This window comes from Sinocyclocheilus anshuiensis, unplaced genomic scaffold, assembly GCF_001515605.1.
Source record: "Sinocyclocheilus anshuiensis isolate Anshui unplaced genomic scaffold, SAMN03320099.WGS_v1.1 scaffold1392, whole genome shotgun sequence".
Classification (NCBI taxonomy): Eukaryota; Metazoa; Chordata; class Actinopteri; order Cypriniformes; family Cyprinidae; genus Sinocyclocheilus; species Sinocyclocheilus anshuiensis.
In genome coordinates, this window is record NW_015542476.1 from 285,776 (window position 1) to 297,809 (window position 12,034).

The 12,034-nt window shown below is 37.3% G+C and overlaps 1 protein-coding gene across 3 annotated transcripts in view; it reads left to right on the plus strand.

The window, feature by feature from the left end:
- Positions 1-12,034, plus strand: part of LOC107693836 (disabled homolog 2-interacting protein-like) — a 171,142-nt gene that overhangs the window by 124,787 nt on the left and 34,321 nt on the right. For all 3 annotated transcript variants that reach the window (XM_016493359.1, XM_016493360.1, XM_016493361.1), the window contains 3 exons: positions 3,145-3,298; positions 4,276-4,374; positions 6,577-7,131. In XM_016493359.1, coding sequence (XP_016348845.1) covers positions 3,145-3,298; positions 4,276-4,374; positions 6,577-7,131 — 808 coding nt within the window. The remainder of the gene's footprint in view (positions 1-3,144; positions 3,299-4,275; positions 4,375-6,576; positions 7,132-12,034) is intronic.

Sequence of the window (12,034 nt, forward strand, 5' to 3'; positions counted from 1 at the left end):
GACATCTTTAAAAAGACGTTCCACCCGTGAAGCTCTTTTAGCTGGAAATTGCTCTTTTAGTGTGCTGAAGCGCATAGGGGAGATGGCCGTCTGCAACACACACAGGGTAGTGCATCCTGTTGTGTGCAACCCACTCGACACGGGAAAACCACCGCCGCTGAAGCGCCGTCCACCAGCACGAGAGCCCACCGAAGAGCGTGCTTGACTGTAGTTTTTCTCACTACTGTAGGAAGGTCAGGAGCAGAACGATAGAACCGCTCGGCTCCGAAGCGAAAAGCTGAATATGCGCTGCATCTGCTGCCTACTTATACTCACGCTGTGATCAGCAGCAGCTGGATGCAATAATCGCATGCCAATGTGCATTGGCTCGTTTAGTTTACACTCGAAGTAGATTGGTCCCTCTAAGCGAGATCCCAATTCGTCGGTCATCCGACGTGACGTCGAGAGTGACCGACTGAAAGGGAAAGTGCTCTTCTTGAGTGTCCTTTAAAAGCATTATTTCTAAAATTAGATACAATTTTTTTTTTTTATAAGAAATCAAGGATAATGTGATTTTTATGTAGTTTCATGCACAAGACATGACATCCATGCATGCAGGTTTGAATCTAACAACTCACAGAATAAAAATGAGGCTGTGAGTTCATTCGATTGGTTGTATTGTCTTAAAGGTGCAGTGTGTAATTTTTGCACTACAAGTGGCACTGATATGAGCATCCCAACTGGGCTGGTGTTGTAAGAAATCGGATTCCCCCTCAAAATTGGTCTCTATCGACTATAGAGAACACTACTGACCGCACTACATCTGTCCTTCTCAGTCATATTTTCAGTTTGCATCAAATTAAATGTGGTGTCTACCATAATTGGTCGGCAAGATGAGTTTGTCATTGAGCACACTGTTCTGTAATCTTTCATTTTACTTAATGCATTGGTATAGCCCTTCATATTCATGGTTCAAAAGTGAATGAGGTATTGTCTCCTTTGCATAGAAAGTTCTGAATTCATGATGAGATTTTTTGATCTTCTCCTCAAAACGAAAGATAAGCTTTAGATGAGCCCATGGAAAGTGCTGAACTGTTCTCTTTTTGTTTCAGTGGCACTTGATCCCCTTCTAAACTTGCTGACTAAAAAAGAGCTTCTGAGGTATTTTCGCTCCTGGCCCCTTCTTCTCTCACGATAGTCTTGAAGAGCTATTATTAGATCCTACTCAAGGAAACTTGTCTGTTTCATTCAGAAACAAGAAGTTCATGTTTAGAGAACATTCTTTTGATGTTGCAAGTTTCATATCCAGTAACTAAGTGATTGACGACCATTCAGATTAACCCCCAACACACCTGTCATCCCATCAATGTTTCCCGGTCAGGAAAACTGACGTTGGTTTCTCCTCATTCTGAAACTCAACCTGTCGTTTGGACTGCTAGTTTGATACTCCATTTCTCCAAGGCCGCTTCAAGCGTGGATCAATCCCACAATCCCCTTTTGCTCCAATTACTCTCAGAGTCCTCTGCTTCGTTTCACCTCAGCCAATCAGAAATAAACCAGTTTGTACACACACACACACACACACACACACACACACACACGTTGTATGTGCTCTGAAGCCTCAGTGGTTAGGAGACAAGGCTGGTCTCAGGAGTAGTCTTACCTCTGAAGATCTTTGTGGAGGAGAGAAAGAAGGAGAGTGGAAGAAACAAGGAAAGAAAAACAAAGGAGAGGGGGAGATAAATAAAGAGTTCAGGGTAAGAGAATAGTAAATAATTTATGAGATACACACAGCAACAAACAGTTGATGATGATTGTTTATGGAGAGAGACGCTTCCTAGCATGTACATATTATATTTACATAAAATATATGTAATAAAAATGTAATAAATAAAATGTAAATAATATAATGTCTATGAATAATGTTCAGTAAAAAAAAAAGTATGATACAAAAAATATTGGTTATTGAGCTCCAGTTGTAACTAGAAAGCATCGTAGTTTATATAAATTAAGTCGTTTTAATCTGTATTCTAAAACCTTACCTAACCTACTATACTAAACCTTCATCACAGCCAGATGCACAGCAACCCAATTTTTAGGGGATATGCTGCACATCAACATTGGGGTGTGTAAATAATGACAGAAGTTTCATTTTTGTGTGATGTATTCCTTGGAGATCAGAAGATGAAGAGTGTTCTGTGCACATCTCTCTCCAGCTGACATGAAGGGATGAGTAGTGGAACTGTTTCCAAATCAGATCTGCTTTGTAGCAAACACTAATTAACGTCAGTTCAGACCAACACAGGCTTCATCTTAGATGAGATCTCCCACTCTAATTACTACTGGAAACATGTTGGATTTTCGAATGATATGCTTGCTATCTCCCATCACTGTTTATTATGGATGCGAAACGTGTTGAATTGATGTGACACAAGTGGTATTGGCATCTTAAATGGCTACATTCTTCACACATGCACGCAAGCACACACAACTTCCTCTATGATCTACCTTTCTGACTTTTTTTTTTTTCCTTTGCAAGTTAACAGCTATAGACCTGTATGACCTGTATTATTGCTATATTATTGCTGCTGTCTTCACACTTTGGAGACTCAATCTATGTTGTTGCGTTTCAAACATCTATTATTCTTTGATCCTCAAAACTGCTGTGTCCTGTATGTCTCTTTAAGGCTGCCCACAGAGTCTGTTGTCTCAGTATACTGTATGCTGTGTGAATGTCTTTGAATAGGACCAGAATGTGTGCCCTCATTAGTGCTGTCAAACGATTAATCGCATCCAAAATAAAAGTTTTTGTTTATTTAATGTTGTTTATATATGTGTGTACGGTGTATATTTATTATGTATATACAGAATAAATACACACATACATGTATATAATTAAGAAAAATGTTTTGTTTATATATAAAATATTTATATATAATATAAATTATATATGCAATTAATTTCGATTATTCATTTGACAGCACTAGTCCTCACATTACCCCTGCAATTTAGGCAGTGATAACACTTGCTTTGTGGTTGCCATAAATATTCCCATTCGATCATCTTGTCTTGTTAACAAGATAAATGATTATGTGTTGAAAAACTTGAGAGTGTGTGTACAAGAGAGACACTTGTGTCACTGGTTGGTGTGTGTTCCTGTTTCAGGTCTCATCTGAATCCCAGGCTGAAGGAGTCGCGCTCTCACGAGTCTTTGCTCAGTCCCAGCAGTGCAGTAGAAGCTCTGGACCTCAGCATGGAGGAGGAGGTCCTTATTAAACCAGTGCACAGCTCCATCCTCGGACAAGATTACTGCTTTGAGGTATAGACACCTCTTTCACTCGCTTTACATTATATACATCAATAAATTCACTGATCTGATCTCTCTCAACCCTCAGTACGTTCATTTGAATTCAATATTACAGTATATCGTCATTCATAAGACAGTGGTTCTAACCAGGCAAGTTTCTGGCAAAAAACACTTTGTCTGATTATATTGATTTCAAATTTTTTTTTTTTAAGTGATTTCCATTTAATTAAGATCTTAATTGAACAGCCCCAATATCGATTTTTTAAATCCCAGGGTCAATTTTTATAATATTTTAAAATTATTTTATAATTTGATAATTTGAATTTTAGTGGAGAATGATTTTTCCACAAAATAAAAAAAGAAGAATTGTAAACAAAATGGGTGTTATACCTAAAATATATACAAATCAACTGGAATTTAATCAAAATCAGAATCAAATCAAATCAAGAGTTTGTGGATTAAACCAGAATTTAATCAGAATCAAATCAAATTAAGATTTTGTGGATTAAACCAGAATATAATCTAAATCAGAATCAAATCAAATGAAGAGCCTGTGGATTAAACCTGAATTTAATCAAATTCAGAATCAAATCACGATCCTGTAAATTGAACCAGAATTTAATCAAACTGGGAAATCTGTATTGATCATAATTGAATCAAACCAGGAAATCTGTATCAAGCAGAATCTATTCAATTTAATTCAATTTTGATTCGATTCACAAGCTCTCTTTTTATATAGCTTCTTTTATAGCTTGTATATAGCATATGTGATTGTTTATATCCATTTTTCTGAACACGTTTTTTTAAATGCTGTATTTGTACCTACAAAATCTCTGTCTGTAAATGTGATTCAATTTTGCATTTTGTTTCTTGTTAGTAACAAATTTTCCAATGACATTAAAACATGGCACAGGTTTGCTTTTGTCATAAGCAAGCTGGTAGCCATGAGATTCTCGCAGTAAGCTGACAATTATCAACCTTTTTTCCAGGTGAGCACCTCCACAGGTAGTAAGTGCTTTTCTTGTCGTTCGGCCGCAGAGAGAGACAAATGGATGGAGAACCTGCGACGGGCCATCCACCCTAATAAGGTAAACTTACCTTCCTGCAGAAGTGCTTTTATACCTGCTTAGGCTAAAATCATACCTGATGCAGATGCTCTGATTTATTACTGGAGAAATGCAACTCAATGCAAAGAAAGAAGAGACAATAAATAATGTTTCTTTTTCTGTAAGAATGATGAAATTCAGGGCAGTTTTTTCCTTCTCTCTTTGATATAAGCACACGAGATACAGGAGAGAAACAGCAAAACATATGGCCGCTTTGAATGCGCCAAGAAAAAAGATCTCATCCGACAGCTCATTTCACCAATCAATGATTAAGCAAATTAATGATTAATTAAAAAAAAAAAATCAAGCACACCCTTCAAGTTACATTTGCCTTCTTCACAGCTTGCCTGGGGATGTGTTTAATGTCTCCTCGCCGCTCAGTCTTACATTTTAATTACTCTGTGGGTTTCTGAGGTGAACACCAGAGCCAGGCTTTACAGAGATTTGCCGTGAACAGATGATGCTTTCAGACAGATGTTGATGCTGTAGTAGTGTGGAGATGATCATAGCTCAGGCATTAGCTTCTGCAGCAGAGGCCCATTTCTGTCTGCCTAATTAGTTCATTATCTGTGATGAGGGCGCACAATGGAGCACCTCAATACCAAGATGCGAAATCAATTGCCTTAGTGGATGTTTATTTCTGTGGGAATATCCGTGAGCACTAGAGTCCTACACAGTGCCTACAGTAGTTCCTAGTACAGTCAACTGCTGTTATAGAGCAATTCATCAGTCAAGCCTTAAAGGCATAGTTCACTCAAAAATGGAAGTTGTATTATTATTTATTCTAGAATTTGAAAGAATCTTTATACAGGCTAGGGTTGCATGATTAATGAAAATAAAACCGATAATAATACTGATATGGCTTAGTGTGATTATAAAATCCCAGATCAATGTATGTGCTACGTGTTTCAGAGTGAACTTGTGATCCAATGTTTTCTGCGTTTCAGAGCAACGCAACATGTGCTAGCCATTTCCCCAAAACTATAATGAGAAACACTTCTAAACGGACTGCTGTTAAACAAAAGCTAAGCTTTAAGCCAGAAATATTAGTATTGCAAATTTACAGTTGTACTGTAAAATTATTGTTGTTGTTTTTCTTAAATATTCAATGTTTTTATTTCAGTGGAATATTACAATAGTTTAATACTGTATATTTGTACATACAGAACACATTTTAATTTACTACTACATCTACTAATAATACATTTATTATTATTATTATTATTATTAATACATATATATCAAACAAGCACAGCAAACCTGAAGGTGTTTTTTTTATCGCATTTGCAGTCGCAGTCATGCAGCCCTGATACAGCCTTTTTCATACAACAGTTCTTAGTGACCTACATCACCGGCTTTAAATCTACACCACTAACCAGCTGTAGACCTCTTAAAGCCTGCCAAATTTATACTTTCTAAATGACAGAAACCTAGAAAGAGGAACAAAAAATTTATCCACACAGAAAATGATAAATGAAGTGTTTAGGAGAGGGCTAAATTGCCCAGATATGATCACTATTTATCAGTGTTTCCATCAGTGGTAACATTTCACCCCAGATACAGATGCTTCTGCATGGCATCACTAATTGTGGGCGGGGCACTGTGCACTGGCTTGCGTGTGGGGGACAAGAATTGCTGTATACCACTGGTGAGCGAGGACTTTAGTCTGTTCAGCTCAGTGATTCACGACGGTCTGTGGCCTCAGAAATAACTGTGACATTTAGTTTTATTCTGATCTCATCCTCCATTGCCTCCTAAGTTATAAGAAGAAGGAGGGATATCTATAAATTAACCTCTGTTATAGTTCAACAAAAGCTTAACCTTAACTACAGCATGATGCAGGTCAACTTTATGGCCGTCCCTCATATATTAAACCACATGACTTTACACTGGAAAGAGTATTCTATTAAAAAAAGGCCAGTGAATGACATGAAGTGCTGAATGACGTCACACAGTATTTACAGCACCGTCCCGCTATCTTTATGGGAAGGACATGAAGTGATCCAAAATAAAGGGCCTTTTAATTTCCAGCCAAGGGTGGGTGATCTGAAGCAGAGGGTATTTAATCACTGAGTTGAAAAGCATCTCTAAATCACTGACCCTGTTAGATGCCACACTGATGTGGTAATAATCTACTACAGCCATGACATGTCCACTGACCTCACAATGCCCTTTCGTCTCTAGGACAACAGTCGGCGGGTGGAGAATACGCTTCAGCTGTGGATCATCGAAGCTAAGGACCTTCCGGCCAAGAAAAAGTACTTCTGTGAGCTCTGCCTGGACGACAGCCTCTATGCCCGCACCACCTGCAAGCTGAAGACAGATAACATCTTCTGGGGTGAACACTTTGAGTTCAATAACCTCCCTACAGTCCAGAACATCACCATCCATCTCTATAGGGACTCAGACAAGAAGAAGAAAAAGGACAAGAACAACTACGTGGGGTTAGTGAGCATTCCAGTGGTGAATGTCACGAGCAGGCAGCTGGTTGAGAAATGGTACCCAGTTAGCCAACCCAATCCAGGTAAAGGGAAAACAGCGGGTCCCATGGTCCGCATCAAGACCCGGTACCAGAGCATGAACATCCTGCCCATGGAGCTCTACAAAGAGTTTGCCGAGTACACCACCAACAACTACATGCTGCTCTGCTCTGTGCTGGAGCCGGTCATCAGCGTCAAGAACAAAGAGGAGATGGCCTGCGCTCTGGTGCACATCTTACAGAGCACCGGGAAAGCCAAGGTATTGTGAAAGTCTAACAGATTTTGTCATTTAGCAAAAGGGTTTTCAAACTGGGTCTACATAAAAGGAAATATTAAAGAATAATATTAGAGAATATGGAAGAATATAATAATATTAACGAATATAACTGTAATAATAATAATATAAAATAAAAAAGTAAAAAAAATACTTTTTCATTCTGCCTCTAAAGACACAAGTTTTTGTAATTTTTTTCACAGTATAAACTGGATCTTTATACATTAAAATATATATTTTAGGAAGGAGGTCCATTTTGAAAACCCCTGCTTTAGCAGACACCTTTATTCAGAGAGTTCAGAGACAGTGACAATACAGGTGTTAAATGCATTGCTAAAAGACACAATGGCATCAGTTGACCATAACAAGGTTCATATGCATAACGTTGTGTTTAATTTCCAGATGTTTAACCAGTATGATTCATCATCACAAGCTGAAAGACATATTTATCTACTGCACACATACAATCCATTATTCTAATAGATGGAGACTTTAATATTTGAATACTGGCTTTTGCTACACCAAATGTGCATATATTCATCTGGAAAAGTGACTTTTTTTGTGTTTTTATAGTGTTTTAGCTGCATAAATAATGTTATGATAATGTTATTCTTTATACAGCTTGACATTATTTTGTGATTCAGTGAAACCAATGAACAAAACGATGTTTGTTAAATATATATATATATATAATTTTGTACATTATGAATTCACATTAATTATTCAAATAAATAATTTAAACTTAGCGTATACATTATAGATATAAAACATTATACATACATAAACTTTCATTTATAAATTATTTAGATTGTTATTCAAACAAATAATTAATCTAAACATTAATTTATAAAATATTATATGTTTATAATTTATGAATATACAGTCACATAAATAATTAATTTAAATGTTAGTTTACTTTATGCAACCATTGGAAAATCAATTTTTGCCTTTTTTTCTGACCGTTGTGTGTTTTCCTTGTGCATTTTGTTTTTCATTGCTGCTCTTATTGAACTTCAGAGGTCACGGAGAATCAAAAGCAATCCAATTCCAGTTTGTTATCTCTGCTGTATCCCGTTGTTATTCCTTGCTGTTTGGGTTAAACAAAGGGATGCTACATTTAAGAGATTGTGTGTAGTTTGTATTGGCTACATCTGTGATTCTTTGTATTTATGTTTCGGAGGGATAATCTCCCCGGTTCTCACAGCCTACCGCAGGATCCAAAGAGCAAAATATACCATAAGGGAGGTATTAATATGGCTGCTCTTATCTGTATTGGCTTTTAAGTCTGTCTGGCCCTGATTGGCAGATCCAGGGTTGTTGTAGATGGTATGTTTGCAGTGACTCACAGGATGATATAAACACAAAGGCAAAATGACCTTAGATGGAGGTGGATAAGCCTCTAGTATATGAATGGCATTTAGTGAAGAGCGTGTTTAGACTGCACTAATGTCACCGTTCACTGTTTGAGGAAGAACAGGACAGACGAAAGGTTATTTTTTAGATATGTAGTTCAGCTGAATATTCTCATTATCGTAACCTGTGTGTGGAGTCTAAACTAAGCATGAAACGAGATTTTCAGACAGCGAATCTACCACTATGTTTTTAATCAGTGTCCGGGCATAAGGCTAATTTCAGTGGCCAACTCTCAAGAAACTGAATTTTTGCTGCCTTAAAGTCCAGTATTTTTAATCCAACATCTTGCCCATCAAGTAGTTATTCTGGTGCCATGACCTCTAGCCATGGAGAATCAGTGAAATGAAGCGTGAAACAGGTTTTTTTTTTGTTTGTTTTGTTTTGTTTTTTTTTTACTATAGGAGAAGGTCTTCTATTCATTTGTTCATTTGGGGTGTCAGTGCAAATCTTGAGTTAATTGTTACGTATATAAGGTATTCAGCTTCAGCAGAGGTCAGAGGTTTTTTTTGGCATAATTTCAGCAGTACATCAGCAGTCATCTTAGAAACATCAAATCTGTTGGTGAATTGCTTGAGAATTTAGAGGCACAAAGAGTATCCTTTATTAGTCCCTTTGCTTCCAGACTACAAAATCACTTGAGAATAAAAACTTGTAACATTTAGAGCCAAATTATTTGTATTAATTAACAGAATGAAAATACGTCATATTGATCAGTCAGTTTAGGCTGTTGTTCAAAAGTGATGTCATGAATTTGTGCCTTACATTTTCCACATGGAATTTGAGGGTTCGTTGAAATAGACAAAGTCCACTAGGATATACACCGATTCCTTTAAAAAGTTTGTAGATTAACAACACTACACAGAGCCAGGAACAGTATGGGACAGGACCAGGAACAGTACAACTCCCATTAGTTCTTCCAGTGTTTATGAATTATAGTGTGTATATATTTATGTATCCTATTCTCTCCTTATTGTCTGACCATGGCTGGCTGGGCCACGTTTCTGGACACCCGCATTGTTGATGTATAAGTGTAGCTGTAGCCTAACTTTCAGTATTTGTAAAGTCAGACGTTCAAGGATATTTTAGAACAAACAATTTTGAAAATTAATAAATGAGCTCATTTTTCCAGGGAGTTCTGAAAGTTGAGATATGTTAACATGCATTTAACTCTTTTATTTCTAATGATATGGGAAAACTTTATTTTTCATGATTAGACCTTTTTGAGAACCCTGATAATGACCAGTCTAGACGTCCTACAGTCACCCAGAAAGTATCAGGGAAAAGTCAAGGTAAAATCTTGATCATGGTAAAGTCATTGAATTTTATTTAGTGAATAATGTTTTTTTTTTCTCCTATTTTTCACACTCTGCTGTAAAATATATTTTTTTAGAGATTGAGATATATCTGCTAGATAGCCTGTTGCTCTTGTTTAGTATAGAACTTAATCATGCAACAAGATACCATTTGTGAGCAAATTGCTCATTTGAGTCAGTTCTTTAAAAAACTGCTTCACAAATTGGTCTAAATGATTCATTAATGAATCCTCCTCAGTCAAAAGGATTTTGTAAAAGCCTTCATCCAGTAATCACAAATGACTGGAGATTTGTTGGAAATGACACGGGAATTAAATGGTCAGTTTGTAACGGTTCGTATCAGTGATGCCGTCCTTTATTCTCATGTTGACTGAACTGCAGTGTAAGTTGTGAACCACCACATTGTCATTAGAGATGGTCACTGGTCCACGAACGGCTTACAGATCTGCAACATTATCCTGTGAGTGCTGACTCTGAGATTGGCCACTCTTTCCATTATTAAAAGTCATTAGTGTCTTTTACTGGTGAGCTGCACTTCACCTCTGTAAGTACTGGATAAAGGGGGGAACGGGAGGTGGGGTTTGCTATTACTAAACTAACTAGTGTTCACAGAGGGTCATCATACCCAGGCAGTTGTGCCACTCATATCCTATCTGGGCCTCGTCTGCTGTCCCCTGGGTCCCGGGGGGGAGGGGGATCAGATTCAGGCCTGCTAGTCTGATGCTGTTAATTACTGCTTCTTTAATTACTCTGCTTCTCAAAGAAGCCCTGAGGGATGTGGGCCGTAAAAACTGTAACACCGATGGAATCATCCAGGCTGTCCAAGGTCATTTGTTTTGAGGACAGCTGTAAAGTCCAGTCTACTAGCTTTTGTGATATGAATGTGTTATTTATCAATGTGTAGGATTAAACCAGCTGATCATATGCACTTTAATACAGATGCCTTTTATGAGACACAAGTGACAATTATGTAGCTTATGCTTTCTGATTTCTTTTTAATGATTTAGTGTTACATTCGGTCCAAATGGAAAGCAGCTCCTGAGCAGAATCTCATTAGAGGATGGTGGTTCACAAAATAGTCCCAATATACTTACAGTACCAGTGATATATAATATCACGATGATTTAAAAGCACATTTTATTTAGTCATTAATTCCCTGTTAAGATTGAGTGTTAAGACAAATGTTTTAAAACTTAAATCTAATTTGAACTTCAGTAGTAAAAATGGCACTAAAGACTGGCAGCTTTGCCACCACAGGAATAAATTGCATTTTAAAATACACTCTAAAAAATGCTGGGTTAAATACAACCCCATGCTGGGTAAAATAGGGACAAACCCAGCAATTGGGCTGTTTTGACCCAGCGGTTGGGTTAAATGTTTAACCCAACCTTCTGGGTAGTAACCCAACCGCTGGGTCAAAACAACCCAATTGCTGGGTTTGTCCCTATTTTACCCAGCACGGGGTTGTATTTAACCCAGCATTTTTTAGAGTGTATATTAAAAGAGAAAACTGTTAAGTTGTTACTGTTAAATAAATGCAGCCTTGGTGAGCAAAAGATTTCTTTCAAAAACATTAAACTTTTTAACAAACTTTGAATGGTGTATATTTCAGTGAAATGTTTAAGTATAAATAGTAGTACATATTGATAAATTGGTATATGTACCAGTTAATGAAAATCATGTGTGGTCATGGCTCCTCTAACTGAAAATAAAACGCTCCTTTACAAATGAAGATATAGATTGAATATCTCCAAAATGCTTAAAGGGTTAGTTCACCCAAAAATGAAAATTAGGCTGTGTTTTACTCACCCCCGAGGCATCCTAGGTGTATATGACTTTCTTCTTTCAGACAAATCCAGTCGGAGTTATATTAAAAATTGTCTTTTATCTTTCAAGCTCTATCATTGTAGTCAGCGGGTGTTGCATTGCTTCAGTCCAAAAGAACTTAAATAAAAAGCACCCATCCATAAAAAAAAGTGTCTCACACGGCTCCGGGGGGTAAACAAAGGCCTCCTGTAGCAAACTGATGCGTTTTTGTAAGAAAAATATCCATATTCAAAACGTAATAATCACTTGAATCAAAGTTGAATCTAGCTTGCGCTCACTGTTGTACACAGAAGCAGCTCCGGGCTGATGACGTATGAGTTCAGCGTTGCGCATGC